A 13161-nucleotide genomic window follows, 5' to 3' on the forward strand; every position below is an offset into this window, starting at 1 on the left:
TATCACTTTTATTCATCTTCTGAACATATTTGGTTTCACTGGTTTTTTTAAAACATATTTATTTATTTATTTATTTTAGGCTGTGTTGGGTCTTCATTGCTGTGCTCAGGCTTTCTCTAGTTTCGGCAAGCGGGGGCTACTCTTCGTTCAGTGTGCATGCTTCTCATTGCTGTGGCTTCTCTTGTGGTGGAGCATGGGTTCTAGGTACATGGGCTTCAGTAGTTGTGGCACGTGGGCTCAGTAGTTGTGGCTTGCGGATGATAAAATGCAGGCTCAGTAGTTTTGGCACACAGGCTTAGTTGCTCTGCGGTATGTGGCATCTTCCTGGACCAGGGATCAAACCCGTGTCCCTTGCATTGGCAGGTGGATTCTTAACCATTGTGCCACCAGGGGAGTCCCTCATTGATTTTTCCATGTCTTTTTTGTTTTGTTTGTTTTGTTTTTTCTCATTGATTTTTTCTTTGATGTTTTTTATTTCCTTTCTTCTGCTTGCTTTGGGTTTACTTTGCTCTTTTTTTAAAATATTTATTTATTTATTTAATTTTTGGCTGCGTTAGGTCTTAGTTGCAGCATGTGTGATCTTTTGTTGCAGCGCGTGGGCTTCTCTCTCTAGTTGTGGCGTGTGGGCTCAGTATTTGTGACACTCCAAATGGGGTGTGGGCTCCAGCGTGTGTGGGCTCTGTAGTTGCGGCATGCTGGCTCTCTAGTTGTGGCTTGCGTGTTCAGTCGTTGCAGTGGGCGGGCTTAGTTGCCCCATGGCATGTGGGGTTTTAGTCCCCCGACCAGGGATCGAACCCGTGTCCCCTGGATTGGAAGGCAGATCCTTAACCACTGAACCATCAGGGAAGTCCCCTAATTTGCTATTTTTCTGGATTTTTATGTTGGAAGCCAAGGTCATTGATTTGAGACCTTCTTTTCTAATACAGACATCCAGTGCTATAAATTTTCATGCAAGTAAGCAGCATTCCACAAATTGTAATATATTATGTTTTCATTTTTATTCAGTTCAAAATACTTTGTAATTCCTCTTTTCATTACCTCTTTAATCCAAGGATGATTTAGATGTGTGTTATTTAGTTTTCAAATATTGGAGTATTTTCCAGAAATATTTTTGTTCTTGATTTCCAGTTTGATTGCTTTGTGGTCAGAGAACATACTTTGTATGACTTAAATCCTTTTGACTTACTCCTTTATTTTATAACCCAGAATATAGTCTTCTTTTGGTAAGTGTTCCATGGCTACTTGAAAAGAATGGTGGTGTTCAAGTCTACAGTATCCTTGATGATTTTCTGCCTGCTCTTTCTATCACTTATTCATTGAGGGGTATTGAAATCTCAGACTGTAATTGTGGATTTGTCTATTTTTCTTTGCAGTTCTCTCAAGTTTTGCTTCATATATTTTGAAGTTACTAGGCACATAAACGTTTAGGGTTGTTATGCTTCTTATTAATTGACACTCCTCATTATGAAATGACCTTGTTTATTGCTGATAATGTTTTTTGCTCTGAAGTCTACTTTGTTTGGTATTAATATAGCCAGTCTAGCTTAGCTTTGTTTTGTCACATGTTAGTGTGGTATATCTTATTTCTAACCTTATTACAAATTTATGTCTGTATGTTTAAAGTGCATTTCTTATAGGAGGCATACAGTTGGGTCTTGCTTTTTGATCCAGTCTGAATATCTGCTTTTTCTTAAATATTTATTTATTTATTTATTTATTTATTTATTTATTTATTCTTGGCTGTGTTGGGTCTTCATTGCTGCGCACAGGCTTTCTCTAGTTACGGCGAGTGGAGGCTACTCTTCGTTGTGGTGCACAGGCTTCTCATTGCGGTGGCTTCTCTTGCTGTGGAGCACAGGCTGTTGGCCCATGGGCTTCAGTAATTGTGGCATGTGGGCTCAGTCGTTGTGGCGCATGGGTTTAGTTGTTCCATGACGTGTGGGAGGACCAGGGCTCAAACCTGTGTCTCCTGCATTGGCAGGTGGATTCCTGACCACTGCGCCACCAGCGAAGTCCCTGACAATCTGCTTTTTAATTGAGGTTTTCAGACCATTTTCACTTAATGTGATTATTGATACAGTAGGTATGAATCTGTCATTATGCTGTTTGATTTCTGTTTATCCCATCTGTTCTTTGTTCCCCTTTTCTTTTTCTGCCATCTTTTAGATTAATCAAGTAATTTTTATGATGTAGTTTTATTTCTTTTTTGTTTTTTTGGTTTATTAACTGTAACTCATTTGTTCACTATTTTAGTGGTTGCTTTAGGGTTTACAGTATTTTACTTAGGGTTATCACAGTCCACCTTCAAGTAATATTGTACCACATCATATATAGGATAAGAATATTACAAAATAGTTTACTTCCACTTCTTCTCTCCTTGCCAGATCCTCCTGGATCTGTGGGATTGTAGTTTTCATTAAGTTTAGAAAGTTGTTGGCCATTCTTTTCCTCAAATATATATTTTTTCTGTTTCTTTCCTCCACCTCTTTGGGGCATTGTATATTTAGCCACTTGAATTCCTGGTCAGGGAATTAAGGTCCCGCATGCTGTGCGGCATGGCCAAAAAAAAAAAAAAGGTATTTGTTCAATGTATGGATGAGTGAAGGTGAAAATGCACAGTGCTTTATACATAAAAATTACTCATATATTTTATTTCTATCTTTGTTTTCTTCCTAATGCAGATTCTGTTAGCTTATTGAAAATTCGGGATGCAGTTCTTTCATATGAAAGATTAATAGATCTTAAAAAAGATCACTGTGAACTACTTACAGAAAAAAATAAAAAAATGGAAAGTAAGGTTACTGGGCTACAAAAGGAGCTATCAGAAACAAAAGAAATGAAATCACAGTTAGAGCATCAAAAAGTGGAGTGGGAACAAGAGCTCTGCAGCTTGAGGTATTGAACATCTTGGTTTTCAAGAAATATTTGAACTGTTTTTATTTACTGTAATACTACAGATGTGTATTTACTTTAATATTACGGGAAGTTTTATAATTGCTAACTTACCTGCTGGGATTTTACAGGGGAGAAAACTTCATTAGTATTGTGGAGTGTGAAATTCTTGGAAATAATACAGCAAGTTCTTAACAGTGGATACTTCTACTAATAATTTAATGTATATATTTCCAAATCATCATTTTCATGGCCATACAGAAGTCCTCCATACAAAGCCTCATTTTTTTGTAATCTCTCTTTTTTTAATTTTATTTTTTTATACAGCATGTTCTTATTAGTTATCCATTTTATACATATTAGTGTATACATGTCAATCCCAAGCTCCAAGTTCATCCCACCCCCCTGCTTTCCCCCCTTGGTGTCTATACGTTTGTTCTCTACATCTGTGTCTCTATTTCTGCCTTGCAAACCAGTTCACCTGTACCATTTTTCTAGATTCCACATATATGCATTAATATATGATATTTGTTTTTCTCTTTCTGACTTACTTCACTCTGTATGACAGTCCCTAGATCCAACCACGTCTCAACAAATGACCCAATTTTGTTCCTTTTTATGGCTGAGTAATATTCCATTGTATATATGTGCCACATCTTCTTTATCCATTCTGTTGATGGGCATTTACATTGCTTCCATGTCCTGGCTATTGTAAATAGTGCTGCAATGAACATTGGGGTGCTTGTGTCTTTTTGAATTATGGTCATTATTTTTTTAGCAAATTGAATGTCAGTTATTTTTCATTTTTCTGTATTATATTTAATGCTACAAGGAATGTCTCTTCTATAAATTCATTTCTACATTTCTGATTATTTATTTGGAATAAATTCTTTAATATTGTGTTATTTGGTTAAAGTATGAGAACTTTTTAAAAAGGTCTTTGATCCATGTTTCTAAATTGTTCTCCAGAAAGTTTATATTTCTTTACACTCCCACCCACAGAAGTATGAAATGGCCATTTTTCTGAAGACAAAATTTTCAAAAACATTTATGTAGTTTTATTCTTAACATATGCATGGATGAAATAAAAGGTAAAAATGGAAGGTGATTACTGATTAGTTTATTCAATATCTCTTTCATACAGAGATAAAATTAGTTCACAGGTTTGTGCTGAAAGCACAAAATACTCTCTATTTAATTAATTAATATGGATCCTGCCTTACGGAATTTAAAATTATTTATTAAATAGATAATAATCAACAAGTTGAAAATGTTGCAAAAGAAGAAACATAAAAAGTGTGGGGCAACAGATATTAGACTCCCTAGCCTAGTCTTGGATTACAGTGTCTGAAGATATTTGTTCTGTAAAAGGCATCTGCAGATTTTATCTGGCACTGTAAGTCATTTAGGGGTACCTGTAGTATTTTATGAAGTTGAAATTTTATTTCTAGTGAACTTATAAACTTGTTTCTAAACAACAACTTCTCTTTTTAACTAGTAAGTAAATTATCTGTCCTAAAGGAGGAGTAATTATGACAGTGTGGAAAACAGGGTAATTTTCGGCCTAACTTCACTGAATAATTTCAAAATTTCTTTCCTACACTATTCACCAGAGTTACTCTTGACTAAAACTTACTTAAGTGGCAGAATGTTTTTTCATTGCTACCTTTCAAGTATATATATCTTTATGAAGAGATTGAAGTGAGGAATTAAAAATATGAGACCTAGAAAGGAAAAAAAAACTGGAGAACAGAAATTTCATTAGGATACTAAATCAGCGGGTGAAGAGCCAGATCATAAAATGAACTTTTTATTTTCCAACAAAACACATTTTAAGGTAAGCATTTTTAACTGCAGATTCACCCTAAAACAAGAAAAAAAGAAGAGAAGAAATGCTGACAGGTTATATGAAAAAATTAGGGAGCAGTTAAGAAGAAAAGAAGAGCAATACAGTAAAGAAGTTGAAATGAAACAACAACTTGAACTCACTCTCAGAGCACTAGACATGGAACTGAGGACTGTGAGAAATAATCTGAATCAGGTAAGTTAATCTTTGGTGAAAATTTCAAATTTCCAACAGTATTTCATCAGTATTATTTGTAATATCTCTTTGATTTAATATATATTATTTAGGTTTAAAACAAATAAAAAGTGTTATCTCATCCTAAATATGAACTATGACATTTATAGCTTAAGCTATTAATTTCTTGCCATTCTTAGCTTCTAATACATTCTCTGTGTATGTTTTCTGAATGGAGGAATGGAAGGTAAATTGAGCTTAATGATTAACATAATGATTGGCATTTTTGGTCCATTCGAAAGTAATATTCTTAATTCCAATCCATGTGTTAATTTTGGCTTTTCTGTGTTAAAATACAGGGTAAATTGCCTTGAGACTGCGATGGAACTAGTTAAATGCTTTGTTAAAAGATTTTCTTGGGCCTCCCTGGTGGCGCAAGTGGTTGAGAGTCCGCCTGCCGATGCAGGGGATACGGGTTCGTGCCCCGGTCTGGGAGGATCGCATATGCCGCGGAGCGGCTGGGCCCGTGAGCCATGGCCGCTGAGCCTGTGCTCCACGACGGGGGAGGCCACAACAGTGAGAGGCCCGCATACTGCAAAAAAAAAAAAAAAAAAAAAAAAAAAAGATTTTCTTTCACAATACTATATCTCCCTGTATTTTTGCTCTGTGATAAGTTTAGCAGTCATTTAAATTAAAATCTTAAGTTATTCATGTGGGATAAATATCCTTGTGTTTATTTTAAAAGGCTACTTCCTTTTAACAGTTATTTTTTTTAATTCTGCTCTTAAGCTTTTGACTTTTTTTTTAATGTTATGAGATCAAAAACCTCATGAAATGTGTCTCCAGGTTGTAGAAGAGCGAAATGACGCTCAGAGGCAGCTTTCTCGAGAGCAGAATGCCAGAATTTTACAGTCACCTTGCCAAACAAAAGGAGATAGAAATGACTAATAAGGAAATGAATTCTGAGATATTTTCTTTAATCATTTTCAAATATTTGTGTCTATGTATCTGTATATGTATATATTTTAAAAACCAATACTATACATCACAGACAGTGTAGAGGATATTTAAAACCTATTTAAGTATATTTGGGGGGGGGTGACGTTTCTCGTCCATTGGATATTTAATATTTTTAGTTCAAACATAATTGAAATATATTTGATTAAATTTAATTCAAGTAGTATGTTTAATTTAAATCCATTTGTCTGCAACAGTCAAGCAGTGACATACAATAGCCTCATCCAAGGAGCGGCTTTTAATATTTTCCATAGGAACTGATGAACTTTTCATAATCTGAAAACTATTGCTACCATCTAGAAAGGTCTGCACCCTGATGGCGGTTTAGGCAGGGAAGACCATGTGTGCTCCACCATCGAAAACACTACTCGACCAAATCCCAGCACTGAATACGTTCTTGCCCTCTGCTTTGGAGTGAACATGTCAATCACTATGCACCTCATCATTTTCAGTGCCTAAATCAGAGTCTGTTCTTGGCTTCACTGTCATTTCTTTAACCAGTACCCCATCAATGACATTTTCACATCACTTACAATTTTTCAGTATCAAAAAAGCTGCAACATTAGTTGTAAAATCATTTTTTTTTTTTTTTTTTTTTTTTTGCGGTACGTGGGCCTCTCACTGTTGTAGCCTCTCCCATTGCGGAGCACAGGCTCCGGACGTGCAGGCTCAGCGGCCATGGCTCACGGGCCCAGCCGCTCTGCGGCATGTGCAATCTTCCCGAACCAGGGCACGAACCCGTGTCCCCTGCATCGGCAGGTGGACTCTAAACCACTGCGCCACCAGGGAAGCCCGTAAAAACATTTTTGAGCACTTAAAAAAAAAATATTTCCTTAGAATAAACTTTAAAAATTACCAAAAAATAAAGAGAAAACCCCAAAACAAACAAAGAAAACAACATTATGGTTTTTGGCAGTGATTTCACTTCCTTGATAGATTAATAGAGAGGTTAGTTTATCCCTTCCACTGATGGTAAGGGGGAAAGGTATAGCCAGTTCAGAGACCGTCTTTTGGATGTCATTCTTCTACTTGTGAGAAAATTAACACTTTGCTCCATGTAGTGTCCTATTTCAGTACAAGGAACTTTTGAAAATAGTGATAGATATGCCATAATATTTATTTAGTGATAATTTATTGATAAGTATTTTATTTTTAGTGAAACAGTTCATTGTATTTCCCCCTACCTTACTATTTTAAACATTATGAAGACAGAATAAAAGTTATTGCAGCAGCGAATAATCTCACGATTTTCTAAGATCTCTATAAATTTTACCTTATTTACCACTAGTGTATGCACCATAGTGAAATATAAGGCTCATTTCATATTTATATGTTTGTACTAGAGAACTAGCTGTGGTTTGGTGTAAGAGGACTCATAGTAAAGTCAAAAGACCTGGAGAAAAGCCTGCAGCTTGCTTGTATTTTTGACTTCCTCATTTCCAGGACTGTCATAGCTAAATGAGTTAATTGATGTTTGTAGAAGTGCTTAGTACAGTTATCAGTAGATGTGATTCTTGTAACTGACTATAAAAATATTAGAAATGTAGAATATTTATGGAATAGTCTCAGGACTATATAAATAGTAGAAACATAGAATATTTATGGAATATTCTCAGGAAAAAAATTTTTAGGAAATCTAATGTTGAAATATATACAGAGCTAGGCTTTTACTATGGGGTAGCTGTATAGGTTAGATAGCAGATGTAATTTTTTTTAAGCTAGCAGGTGGTATTTTATTTTATTTTTTATTGAAGTATAGTTGATTTACAATACTCTGTTAGTCTCAGGTATACAGCACAGTGATTCAGTTTTATATATATATATATATATATATATATATATATATACCTTTATAGATTCTTTTTCCAAATATTGAGTGTAGTTCCCTGTGCTACACAGTAGGTCATTGTGGGTTATCTGTTTCTTATATAGTAGTGTGTATATATTAATTCCAACCTCCTAATGAATCCCTCCCCCTCTTTCCCCTTCAATAACCATAAGTTTGTTTTCTACATCTGTGAGTCTCTTTCTGTGTTGTAAATAAGTTTATTTGTATCATTTTTTTAGATTCCATGTATAAGCGATATCATATGATATTTGTCTTTCTGTCTGGCTTACTTCGTTTAGTATCATAGTCTCTAGGTCCATCCGTGTTGCTGCAAATGGCATTATTTCATTCTGTTTTTATGGCTGAGTAGTATTCCACTGTATAAATATATCACATCAGATGCAATTTTTAAGTATAGTCAGATTTATTAATCTTTTATTTTAAGCCTTCTGGGTTTGTTATAATTTAGAGAAAGGCCTTTCCAATTCTGAGCTTCTTAAAAATTCTCCTGTGGTTTGTTTTTTACTTTCATGGATTCATTGTCTTCAATTAAGTTTTTGAACTTTTGAAGATTTCTGCTTGTAAGAAGTCTGAGGTTTGTATCCAACCTTATTTTTTCCAGTTGGATATCCACTTATTGCAGCCTTTTCATTGTATCAACATATAGGTTAGTCTTTCAGAGGAAATCATGAAATGTCAATTTATTGAGTACTAGCTAAAAATCTCCTTTATTTCACTTAGGTGTCCGATAGTCCTGAAAAAGAAAAAGATCTGTTACATAAAAACCACATGTTGCAAGATGAAGTTGCCATGCTAAGACTGGAAATCGACACAATAAAATGTCAGAACCAGGAAAAAGAAAAGAAATATGTTGAGGACATTGAAATTGTAAAAGAAAAGAATGATGATCTTCAAAACACAATAAAACTGAATGAGGAAACATTAACAAAGACAATATTCCAATATACTGGACAGCTTAATGTTCTGACAGCTGAGAATACAATGCTAGATGCTAAGCTGGAGAATGAAAAACAAAGCAAAGAAAGACTGGAAACAGAAGTGGAATCCTACCATTCTAGACTGGCTGCTAAGATACATGATCACCATCAAAGTCAGACATCAAAAAGAGACCTGGAACTTGCCTTCCAGAGAGCAAGAGATGAGTGGTTACGCTTGCAGGACAAAATGAATTTTGATGTGTCTAACCTGAAAGATAACAATGAGATGCTTTCCCAGCAACTTTCTAAAGCTGAAAGTAAATTCAGTAGCCTAAAAACCAAGTTCCATCACACGAGGGATGCTCTCAGAGAAAAGACTTTGGTGTTAGAACGTGTACAGAGAGACCTAAGCCAAGCACAGTGTCAAAAGAAGGAACTTGAACACATGTATCAAAGCGAACAAGGCAAAGTGAATAAATACATTGGAAAGCAGGAATCCTTAGAAGAGAGATTATCTCAACTCCAGAGTGAAAACATATTGCTCAGACAGCAACTGGATGATGCGCAAAACAAAGCTGACAGTAGAGAGAAGACAGTAATTAACATCCAAGACCAGTTTCAGGAGATTGTGAAAACACTTCAAGCTGAAAGTGAAAAACAAGGTCTGATGCTGGAGGAAAGGAACAAGGAGTTAATCAATGAATGTAATCATTTAAAAGAGAGAATGTATCAGTATGAAAATGAGAAAACAGAAAGAGAAGTAAGTATCCAAGAAGAGAAATAATTCTCAGACTTCCTGAAAGAAAATTCAAAGTGATTTTGATTATGGCTAAATGTTGAATCTAGTTGAATAGAAATAATATATAGACTATAAATCTATAGACTGTAAATCAGCCTAAAAGCATACCTTGTATCCAGTAAATAAAGAATTAGACCTGAGAGGTGCTTTACTTTGAGTAGAGACATTGTGTCACCTATGAAATTTTAAGAGATTAAGTTATAAATTGTTAATGGGTATAGACAGGTATTAGTAATTTACTCTTCTACTGCTAAGCTAATAATTTTAATCTTTTTGTCACCACATTTTAGTATCATGATGAAGCAGATAAATGAAACGCTCAGATCTAAAATGAATTATTTTGAAATTAAGGTTCAGTTGTGTGTATTACCTTGACAGTCAATTCCAGATTTCCCAAATGAACTGATGTGTCGATGCCATATCTCATAGTACTTTTCCTTCAGTAGCTTGTCATAACTTTTTAGTTGATATAATTTTATTTTTATTCATGTCAATTTGAATTAATTTGGGAAATAGTTCAGCCTCAAACCATGTATTCTTATGACCTCTCAACTCTTTAAAGGCATCTACTTTTCATTAAATCATAATTTGGGATTAAAGTAGTGAGCTTTAGCAAAACTATACTTGATTTAATCTTCCCACTTCTATTTATAGTTTACTTGGAACATTTTTACAAATAATTTGCTCATAATTCTCATTTCAAGGCTCAGTTACTATCATTTGGATATAAATCTGTCCAATACAAAGAGAATTGTAGCTCTCTGTGACTTATTAATTTGGCATTGGACTCCCATTTTCAGACTAGTGAGGGGTGGCAGATTCATGAGTAGCAGGAATAGGGTGGGGGACAGGGTCATAGGGGCTGCTATCGGGAGGCAGAGGGAGGCCCTGAATGTCTCATTTTAATTCTAGGAATTAAAATGGGAATGACCTCATTTTAATTCTGAGATAGGAATCTATTGAGCACTGCATTGAATATGTGAGGATCTCTGAAGTTAATGGAAGCCTCCAGTAGAGAAGAGGGAAGATGTTCCCACCACTCGTCCCACCTACACACCCATTTCTTTCTGAGACTTGAGGAGGTCCTCAAGCTCAGCAAATTGATCGGGAAGGGCAGGGAGTGGATAGTGGGACTGAATCCATTGTCTAAGTAACTTAATAGCGATAAGGCCGGAGGGTAACACCTTCTGTGTCTTAAACCAAATTCAGTGAGCAGGAAGGTGCACATACAAGAAGAAGGAGACAAATTGATGTCTCTGGTGATAGTTTTCAAAGTACATAGGTTGGAGTTATCTATTATTAACATAACTTAATAATAAGGTAATTTATAAAATCAGTGACAGAGTATCTTATTAGGCACTTGTGAGACAACTTCAACAAGAACTGGCTGATACCCTAATAAAGCAATCTATGTCAGAGGCTTCACTGGAGGCCACGTCACGTTATCGTACTAATTTAGAAGATGAGGCACAGGATTTAAAGAAAAAATTACGTCAAGTCACAAGTCAGGTATGTATGAAATTTAACGTGTCAATACTTAATGTATAGGATAAAGTGTTTTAGGACACTCATTTTCATGGACGGCTTTCTTTTGTCTTTTCATTACAAGTAAATTTATTATAATTTTGTTATCTTTATAATGCACTTGTTTCTTAAACTCTGACTTTCATCCTGCCGTTTGCATTATATATTTTTTCTTACAATATTTACCCTTAGGAAAGTTGAGAATTGTGCGTGATTCCTCACAGAAGTTGAGAGACTTTTTTTTTCTATTAAACAGTATATTTTAGTGATATCTCTACTACCATGATGAAGCAAGCCAGATAAAATCAGAGGATAATGTTTAATGGAATGTTCCATAAAATTGTCATTTTTCATCTTCACTTTCGTGAATGGATATAGTATCTGTGTATATTTATTTCATGGATTTCAGAATAACTTGTGCAGAAAGGTCATTATACAAACCAGTTGAAGTTAGGCACTGCCTTCATTTTCTTTTCATTTTAGATATATTGTAAAAGCGTAGAGATACTCAGATCGTGTATAGTATGTACACCCAAAATAGAAAATTAAGAAAATTATCTAGATCCTGCCATTGTATTTTTAAGAAAACTACTGAGATAATTCACATATCATATAATTCACCCATTTAAAATGTGTAGTTCAATCTCTCCTTGTATATTCAGAGAGTCGTGCACTTGGCATCAATTATAGAGCATCTCCATCACCCCCAAAGGAAAACCCTGCATCCCTTAGCCATCACCCATGGCCCCCATCTCCCTCAGCCCCAGCAACCACCAGTCTAATCTCTGCCTCTGTAGATGTGCCTATTCTGGGTATTTCATATAAATGGAATCACACAGTATGTGGTCCTTTGTGATTAGCTTTTCTCATTTGACGTAGCATTTTCGAGGTTCATCCATGTTATAGCGCATATCAGTACTTCCATTTCTGTTTATTGTCGAACAGCACGTTATGTGGCTAAGCCGTTCATCCATTCATCAGTTGATGGGCCTTTGGGTTATTTCCACCTTTGGGCTGTTAATAATGCTGCTGTGAACAGTCATTTACAAGTTACTGTGTGGACATATTTTTTATCTCCCTGCTGTTGGGTTTTATCCTCTGAGTTAATTGGCTGATTTCACCTTTTCTTGGCCTTTACTCATGCTGTCCTTTCTGTCTTTACAGTTTCTTTTCCTCCTGCCTAATCCTCCATTTATTCAGACCTGGCCCCCAGTCTTCTCCATGAAGCTCTCTCTCTGACTGTCCTAGCTCTCATTGACCCTGTCATCTAGTCTGTGAAGAAGAGTTTAGCCCTTAATTTTACACTGTTTTAATTTTTTTCATGAGAGAGAATCTCGTCTAAGTATAAATTTGTCTAACAGGGAATATTTATTGATATGCACGGCACCTGTCTTGCATAAATTGAAAATATTTTAGCTTAACAGTTGCTAGGATACAATTAAGTACTTTATACCATACCAATAACTTTTTCTTGGAGATATTGATATAATCTTTTATTAAAATGTATTTTAAGCAATTAAATATACAATTAAAAGCTCTTAATCTAATGGAGGAGAATTGTTCAATTAAATGTTCTTTTTTTTTCCCTCACTCTGGAAAAAAAATCTAAATTTGCCTTCCTTCATTATGCAGCCAGAACTGGGGATTTTCACATTGATAGCACTTCACCAACTGTAAAGCTCTGTGGATAGCTTCTCCAATATCCATACCACATAACCTTAATTTTCTCATCCGAGTACTTTCTAGACATAACCAGTTGCTGGGAGTGAATTCATTCAGAACTTTGATTTAGCAGTAGGGTGATATTTCCAAGCCAGTGACTTAACCCTTCCTCTGATGGTCATGTAAGTTATGTACCACTCAATCCAGGAGGTGCTATTTGCATATTAGTCCATGATCACTGCCCACTGAGTAGTACAGAGAGGAAGTAAGTTATAAATTATTGTAAGTGGAAAAAAGGACTAGTGGAATCAGTGAAAGTTTTTGAAGTACTGGGCACATACATTCTGGTCCTCATGCTCCCTGTTAGTGCCAATTTCAATGGTATGGAGAATGATTTCAGTGTGACTTTTACAGGAGACCACTTCTGTTGGCATGCCATCTGCCTAAAATATCAAATTGTTTAGAACGTAAAATACAGCAA

General features: G+C 35.4%; 1 protein-coding gene across 1 annotated transcript in view; it reads left to right on the forward strand.

Annotated features, from left to right (window-relative positions):
* LOC132488541 (ankyrin repeat domain-containing protein 26-like) overlaps positions 1–13161 on the forward strand; it is a 64915-nt gene that overhangs the window by 24270 nt on the left and 27484 nt on the right. Inside the window, 4 exon segments of the mRNA XM_060096839.1 lie at positions 2682–2895; positions 4750–4933; positions 8499–9455; positions 10851–11003. Of these exon segments, the coding sequence (XP_059952822.1) occupies positions 2682–2895; positions 4750–4933; positions 8499–9455; positions 10851–11003 (1508 nt within the window).

This window comes from Mesoplodon densirostris, chromosome 4 (assembly GCF_025265405.1).
Source record: "Mesoplodon densirostris isolate mMesDen1 chromosome 4, mMesDen1 primary haplotype, whole genome shotgun sequence".
NCBI classification, from domain to species: Eukaryota; Metazoa; Chordata; class Mammalia; order Artiodactyla; family Ziphiidae; genus Mesoplodon; species Mesoplodon densirostris.